At 36.2% G+C, this 9,094-nt stretch overlaps 1 protein-coding gene across 1 annotated transcript; it reads left to right on the forward strand.

Moving 5' to 3' along the window:
- Positions 1 to 1,678: 1,678 nt before the first annotated feature.
- LOC106478093 lies at positions 1,679 to 4,512 on the forward strand. Its single transcript, XM_013938608.2, has 2 exons — positions 1,679 to 1,834; positions 2,794 to 4,512. The coding sequence occupies exons 1-2, from the start codon at positions 1,823 to 1,825 to the stop codon at positions 3,934 to 3,936; spliced, it is 1,155 nt and encodes a 384-aa protein (XP_013794062.1). The 5' UTR covers positions 1,679 to 1,822; the 3' UTR covers positions 3,937 to 4,512.
- Positions 4,513 to 9,094: the final 4,582 nt, after the last annotated feature.

Below are 9,094 nucleotides of genomic sequence, written 5' to 3' on the forward strand. Positions count from 1 at the left end.
CCTCGGTCACATGAACTTTGCTCCCCACTCCCACACACACTTTTAATTTGCCTCCTACACCTATGTCCTGGTAACTCTGCAATATGTAATCTCACCTTGAATTATATACACCTTTCAGCAAACATACAATACCTCATTTCACCTATAAATATATACACACCTGAAAAATACATTATATTACACAAGTGATTTTATACGTCACCTAGCAAACCTACAGCATCTAACCATACCAGTGCTATGCAAAATACAAAAAATAAACGTACAACATCTAATCATATCAGTGACTTTGCTCATTACAGACAAACTTAGAACATCTAATCATACCAGTGACTATACACATAACCTGACAATCATACAACATTTAATATCACTAGTGATTATGTACATCATCATCTAGCAACTTTACAATATGCAATCTCACCAGTGATTATTTACGTCATTTAGCAACCTTATAACATTTAATCTTACCAGTGATTATATTTATCATTGTCTAGCAACTTTACAATATCTAATCTCACCAGTGATTATGTACGTTATATAGTAACCTTATAACATATAATATCACCAGTTATTATGTACCTTTTCTAGCAAACCTACAATCTTATATCAGGTTAATTAATTAAATAGTTAAGTTAAATGTTTCATGGATTTGTTATCATAAATGGATGTAGTCTTTACTTTCTGGCTTCTATTTTGTATTTTCACAGATATGTCTGTTGCAATATACACATTCGATCATTATTTTTAAATCTTTTTTTTTTCATCTCAGAGTTTCAATTAGTGTAAAACACATAAATATTTGTTACTGAACAATATAACACAAACAATGCTTAATTGTGCATACCGTATTCAACTATGGAACAGTATATCCACCAAGACAGTGGCCCTTGATTCAAAACAATGACCCACGTTCAAAACCTGCGCTTCCGAAACTTTGATAAATCAAGAAGGTAACATGTAACGTCGAAACAATAATGATGCACATGTTACTGGTGATAAGATTACATATATCTGCTGAATTCTACATCCGGGAACATTGTATGTTATATAGAAACGGTCGTAAAAGGTGATGTTCAGATCCTATAACAAGAAGGTGTATAAAACAAACACTGACATATTTATAATATACGCTATACTGCATTGTTGCCTGATCACAATGTAAAAGTGGAGAACGTACAAACCTGCAAACACAAGAAAATATTGTTGCAAAAAAATAGCTGCTATAACAGTAGATAATGTGAAGTTGACTCTATCGCAAGTAAAAGCGGCTCTGTGCTAATCTTAAGGACTTATAGCTCTAAACTTACATTATACGTTCAGCAAGTTCTTAGTGTTCCATACTTTGAAACGTGTTGAGGAGTTATCGTTTTAATGTTCTACTGAATCAAATTATCAATTACACGTTTATTCAATAAAAAATAAAATATATTGCTTCATCTTTCAACTTGCAATTTATCGCTAGTAAAAGAAGTTGCAGAAAAAAGACGATTAAAAATCACGAGTTGAAAGCTTGAAACCGGAAGGCCAAAATTTAGAATGTATTTCAAAATATGGTCTTTGTAAAGCGTACGGCTACAGAGATACAATTGATATAATTGTACAAGTTCCCAGCCTCGCCCCTTTAGAAAACCGGTACAGTACGCTGGCTGTCTCTTACTTGTTGCTGGAATAAATTGGGTCAAGACCCTTGGAGAAACTGCTGGTGACAGGGTTTGAAGGTCGTAATAAGCACTCCTATAAAAGTGCGATAGTTGTTATAATTTACTATTTCGTCCAAATTTTCCTTTATAGCGTGGTATATACAGAGCAACTAGAGGAAGAAATGTATCGCTGGGTAAGTTGAATATAGCCATATTCTCCAAGTTTGTACAGTTTAGTGTTCAACCTATACGTCTGAGGAACATCAGTAGTGGATTAATAAGCAGCTAAATGCTAGTCATCACTTATTTTGCTAACGTGTTATGAGTATGCCACTGTGTTCATCTTTGTCTTCAAACGGATAAAAAAAAAAACAGTGAAGAAGCGCTTTGAACAAAAAAAAGATTGTTTCATAAAATATGTATATTTTTTATTCTGAAAATATTTAAAACTTGTCTTAAATATCCGAGGACAAAATGGTACCAACAAAAACCAAATTGTGACTTGTATAATTTTTGCTGAAAATCCAAGCGTGACCTCAGAAATAAGTAAACTTTTATCTCTCTAATAACCGTGATGAAAGAATTAGTCCAAAGGATTACTAAAAAACAAATCAAATAGACTTCAAAAGACCCAGAAATTCCTATGCTTTCTAACAGTTGAACTATTGTAAAGTTCGCGAGTCTCTGGTCTCTTGAAATTTAGCACTCTGATAGATATTGTTGGTCTAATAGACATTGTTGGTCAGAAATTTCCTGAATACTGAAACTCCCTCTTTCTACGTAATGAAGAGATAGTAGACGAAGCGTGATTGAAAATTCAATGTTGTTACCTAAAATTTTTAAAACGCTTTCTTTCCAAACAAAAACATGTAACCTACCGCTAAGTGTAACTAGCCTGGGTAAAATATGTATGACAAAAAAGTAGCACCACCTAACTTGTAAGCCTTCATTACAAGTTTAAATACATTACATAAAATTGTATCTTCAGTTATGTTGTGAAATAGACTTTATTTCAAGCACTCAAAGAAAACGAGTTTCTCTGAAAAATGCTGATTGATATATAACTGTATTTTGAAATATAAACTCCAAACATTCAATGTTTGGCTATACATTGTTTTTATAACTTGAAGAGTTATTTTTTTCTTTCCTTTAGGTGGTTCTTGCTCTCTTCTTTAGTGTTGTTGCTGCTGGAGACTATTTTGCTACCGGCTTAGGAACTTTGGATCCAAACTACAGCCAGAAGCTTGGAGCTGATGGTCAAGTCCACTTGGATTTCCGCCAGAAAAAAAACGGATTTTCGTACTCTGTTTCCGACGCTGGTAGCCCGAATGGGGCAAATCAGCAACAAACGAGTATTTCTAAAGACGCTCTAGGAGGTCATACGATTCAGCACGCAGCCCATGGACTTCAAACAAACCCTTACACTGGATCTACGAATATCAAGCACTCTGAACATGCCTTCCATATCAATCCTTATCTAGGTAAAGCAGCTGTCCATTCCAATGACGCTGCTGGTCATCTCAGCCCTCTGACCGCCTCTGCAGCCTATCAGCAGAATAACTACGACGCTCAGATAGCTCCGGGTCTTAGTGCTCTCCAAAAAGGCCAGGCAGCTGCCTCCATCTCTCCTTATGGCAACCACGCTAGCCACGCTGTCCACAATGCCCACGCCGCCGCCGTGCCCGGAGGAGTAGCCCACGCTGCTCATACAGCTCAGGCAGTTCACGCTAACCACCCAGGTCTAGGAGGTTACACTCAAGCTCACGCCGCTGATGTACAGGGTTTTCAGGGTCCTGGCTACGGTGCCCTGACCCAAGCTGCTCAGAATACAGGTGCTTCTTATGGGCCTTATGGACTTGCCGCTCAAGTCAAACAGGACGGCTATGCTGCTGACAATGTCTACAATGCTCATATAAATTACGCCGCTGGAAATCAGCACGCTTTCGCTCATCATGCTCACCGTGATCCTTACAGTGGGTATCAGCAAGTTACTCACACTGCCAACACTGCTCATGAAAGTCCGATATACCCTAGCCACTACGCTGGTGCCACTAGCTACGTACAAGGCGGATATGCCCCTGTTCCTCACGCCAGCCACGGCTACGTGCAAGGTGGATATGCCCCTGTTCAACACGCCAGCCACGGCTACGTGCAAGGTGGATATGCCCCTGTTCAACACGCCAGCCACGGCTACGTACAAGGTGGATATGCTCCTGTACAGCATGCCAGTCATGGATATGCAAATGTAGCTTACGGCTCTGTTCCCGAAACCTATCCCTACGGTCACAAAAAATAGACAATTTCTTTAATATTACAGCACAATGCATATTTGCCCATGCAACGATGTCTTAAAATAACACTAAACGAAATTAAAACACTCATATGCTGTTTGTAACATAGGGTAGGTCTCGAAATCTGAAATTTTAACGTAGCATTTAATTTAAATCTCCTTGACTTGTATTTCTATGCAGGATAAAAGATTAATTTCTAAAGTTTTTAAGACAATGTTGCTACAAAGTTCTGATCCAAGAGTCGATCTTAATTCTTACATTTTTTTTATATATTTAAGTTGTAGAATTTATTTATATTTGAGACAGTTTGCCGTACGTATGTATAAAAGACACTACGGGATCGACTAGTACAGGGATTATAAGGGCATGGTTTGATTCTACTTGATTCTGAGGTTGTAGATATATTCAATAACTATTACGAAATCACGGAATGAGAATTGAAAACGGATGTGTCGCTTTTGTACTTGATGAAAAGTTGTTCAAGAATTTGTTCAAAATGTGCGTGTTATCTAACTTTGTTCTCATTTTATTCCTGTAATGCTATTTTCAAAGCTGTCGTCTAAATTCCTAATAAAACTGACTTGACTTACCAATTTCTAACTCATTTTTTCTTGCTTACCAAACAATATCTGTCAAAATAATATTGAAGAAAACAATAGAGTACAAAAGTCAATGTTCAATTTCCCATGTGGAAAAAATGTAAAACAAAAAATATATCTGAGCAGTGTTGTCTTTTGATGTTAAAATCAATGAGTGATTTCTTCTCATATGAAGGAGATGACCGTTGCTTTAGTTTCATCCTCTGCAACGTTAATACAAATGTAGGTAAACAATCAATATACATCCTACAACCAAAACAGATAGTATTATATTTGCAAGAGAATTAAAAACAAAAACAACTTGTTACCAGTGTAATCATGATAAGTTCTTAAACCATATAGAACAAGACTACGTTAACACTGGGTAAAAACATTCTAAGAATTATATCTCGACCAATTAAAACTGAAATAGCAACAACACCCCCTAGAGGCAAGATTGATCAGTTCTACAAAGGAAGCAAACAAACTGAATTAATTCCTATTGGGGTTTTGAGTCCGTTTACTTGACCATATATATATATATATATATAAACTGAATTAATTCCTATTGGGTTTTGAGTCCGTTTTAATTGACCATATATATATAAACTGAATTAATGTTTTACCGTAAGGTATGTATGTAATGAAAATGGCATAAGATTAGCTTAATATTAAAATTATGTCTTAATCAACGTTACTGTTTAGTGTAAAGACGAAGAGTTCGCCGGTTAATTTAAGGAAACGTCAGTAAATGCTCTAATCCAGAGATCTTCGGTAAGTAGTTTAATCATGAATTGGTATTTGCAGGCATAATACACAAATAATACATTCGGGCCCGTACGCAGAATGTTTGAAATGGGGGAGGGGTTCTTATTTGTGACATCAAAAGCCAACATATATTGCTCGAAGCACAATCAGCATGCAAATTATGCTAAATAACATGTTAACATTCTCCATTTTTCTGGGGTGCTTTTCCATAAATAACTTACATACAGTTTCAATGTTGATAACAATGTCATAATGATTATGTATTAAAGCTTGAGCACTCAGTCTTTGTTGAACTTGTGAACACTTCAAGTAATAATTCAACCGGCGAAGAGCAGATGCCGAACGTTCACATGAACATGAGCTTAGTGGCAGTGTAGCAAAGAGTTTCTGTAACATAAGCACGCTTTGACGAAAAAGAGACAATTATTTAAAGCTCTAGACACAACTGTGATAGCAAACTGTGTAACGATAATTTGTATATACGTTTGACTTGTTTTAATATATTGTTTTAAAACAAGTGGACTGGGTCGCTGGTCGTTTATTTTTGAAATTTATCACCAACAAGTTACAGACACCTATTGTATAGAATACGGCTTCGGCTTTTAGTTACAAAGTGTCAACAGAAGACATATTATGTGACTATTTAACGCCAAAAAAAATGTTAATACTTCATCAGAAGAAAGTAGACTATGTAGAAAACATAAGAAGCTGTGGTATAACTATACAATCATAATTTCCATTCCCTTGCGTACATGCGTGACATTAAGTTTAATTTTACTTTTTTCGCCTTTTGAAAATTGGAGATATTTTCCTGATTTAATTGTCATATTACATTAACCTTATGACTACTGATTGGATCCATATGAACCTCCGTTGGCTTTTCAAACATTTTTGTAAACTATTTATGTATCAAATCACTTGTGGACCATGGCTTTGTTGCTTACGCGGCCACACAAACAATATAAACAAACATACCACCAATATTACAATTAATCGCACTAATTATTACTGGGGTTCCTTATGTCTTTTACACAGAAAACAAGTGATTTCAACTATTTTTTATGGTTCTTTACACTGAGTGTTGTAACAGACAAAAACATAAAACTACTCAAAATTATGTAATATGTGATCCCCACCAGCAGTGAACGATTTAGAAGCAAATAGGAAATTTGAGGGTTATATAATTATTGAAGCCGACACACTAAAACAAACAAGAGGTTGAATTTAGGCAACACATACTTATAACTGATTCTTGAATGGGAATTTCACATTTGGGATCTTTAGTGTTTCCGACTATCCGCTAGGGATTTCTGTCTGGCTATCTGCTGTGTCCACCTCGAGAATCGAACTCCGGATTTTAGTGTTGCAAGTCGGTAAGTAGCTATCAGAAGACTACATGCGTGTGCTGATTGACCTCTTCAGGTGGGTAGAGGAGGGTGGAGAGATGAGAGCGCCATAGTTACACGAAGTGGCATCAAAGAGCGTAAGGTGTTACTAAGGTTCTATAAGTAGATGGTGTTTTTATAGGCGGACAGTGTTACTGTACTTCCGTAGGATTGCATACAGATTTCAACTCGTCTCAACACATGTTGACAATTATTTTATATCTTTCACTTACATATGTTTTACTAAGGCTGACAGTGCTTCTGTGGGCGGGTGATGTTAGTAAGGTTCTATGTTAGCACAGGACAATGTTAGTATTGTTCGTAGGATCATCAATTAATGAATAGTATTTTACCTTATTTGCCTAGCATACTTTTTAGAAATCCTGAAAATAGCGGATTTTTCGTGATAATATCTGTAAATATCATGCAATAATTTAACATTACAATCTTACTGTTTCCCTATTTTGGCTTTATTGATTAAATATAATCATATGCTATTACTCTACCCATATAACTATACGTTTTATTGTGCATAGCAATAAATGAGTTATTGACAAAATATTTCATTTTATTCGTGTTGATACTTTATAGTTTCACTCACATGTGTTTTACAAAGGCTGACAGTGCTTCTATAGACGCATATGACTGCATACGGATTTCAACTTGTCTCTAGTTTTCATTTATAAATTTAATTATATTACATGGATTTCTCAGAGGCAGGTGGTGTTTCTATAGCTGGATGGTCGTACTAAGGATAGTGCTGCTATGGCGGATGGTGTTTCTATGGGTGACAGGGTTACTATACTTCCGCAGGATTGCATACAGATTTCAACTTGTCTCAGTTTATGTTTGTAGTTTTTATTTGTATATCTAATTGCGTACGTGTTAGAAAGACGGGTGGAGTTACTAGATCGATTGTGTTACTAAGGTCAATGTTTGTATAGGCGGATCGTGTTTCTATAAACTTGGTAATTCAATAGGCTGATGATCTTATTGTAGGGTGCCTCAACATGAGATTATGTCATCAATGTCTAGATTTAAGTTTATGTCCTAAAAGTTATAAGTAAAAACCATAAAATTAACGAGATAAATATTACAACGGCTGTTACATATGTCAGTTTTTATTACACATAGTATCCATTATTTGAACGTGGCAAACATTATAGCCAAATATTTACTTTACGTATCTGTCGCCATAAGTGTAAAACACTTTACTAATTCATTAGTTCTAAAGTTTTTGCTTTTATACCTAATTTGCATGACATACTTTTAGCATTTTCTGATGTTTTATGTGTAAAACACTTATCTCTAATTCACTTGCTCTATAGTTTTCATTTCTATATCTATTTTATAACATCTATTCATCCTGAAAAGGTCGCATATTGGAGCAATTTTGCAAGGAAGAATGGGCAAACATTACACCACCCCATTGTGCAAACCTGGTAGAGACCTATCCAAAAAGACTCACACAAACTCCATACGAGATTTAATAAGATGACTCTTTTTCAATAATGTCTTCTTTCTTGCCACTCGCCCATACAGGCCAGCTTTATGTAGGTACTTGGATATTGTCGATGTAGAACACTGGCTCTCATTTCAGACATGGAACTTTGCAAATCTTTCAAAGTCATCGTTGGCTTCAGAGTGGCATTCCTAACTGGTTTCATGCTTGCTTGGCTGCTTAGTTTGGAAGGGCGGCCTGATCTTGGTAGTGACTGGGTGGTATGAAGCACATTCCACTTCTTATTGATGGGTTTCACCGTACTCAAAGAGATAATTAGCGACTTTGAAATTTTCTTGTAACCTTCTTTTGATCTGTGCTTCTCTACCACTTTATCCCTGACCTGTTTGGAAACTCATTGGTCTTCGTGGTTGGTTTTTCGTATCATTATGTGAGTTGTGGCATGAACAGACGCGTTTATTCTGACCACTTTAATTACACACAGACAGAGACCATTTCAAACTAATCTTTTGCACCTGAATTGATTTAGGGTTGCCATAGCAAAAGGATTGAATACTTATGCAACTGAAAATATTCTAATTTTCTTTGAAAATCTAAGTTACATAATATCAGCTTTTTTTTAGCTTTCTCAGTTTGGAGTAGATTGTGTACATTCGAGATATATAGCTCCATTTGAAAGTTTCATGATTGCAGGCTCAGACGGCAATAAAATATGGAACTTTGCAGGGGGTGAAACCTGTATGCATTCTATGGAAGTATAGTAACATTGTCTGCCTATAGAACCTTAGTAAAACCGTCCGCCTATCTAGTAGTCCGCTCTCGAACTACCATCGCGCTCATTATACCAACTCGCCATCTGGTGCTGCTTCGTGGAACTATGACACCATCGTCTATACTCCCTCCCCTACACTCTGAGGCAATCAATCAGCTCGAGCGTCGGTAGTGTCTCGATATCTACTTTCGTAGACTT

Source organism: Limulus polyphemus, unplaced genomic scaffold, assembly GCF_000517525.1.
Source record: "Limulus polyphemus unplaced genomic scaffold, Limulus_polyphemus-2.1.2 Scaffold179, whole genome shotgun sequence".
Lineage (NCBI taxonomy): Eukaryota > Metazoa > Arthropoda > Merostomata > Xiphosura > Limulidae > Limulus > Limulus polyphemus.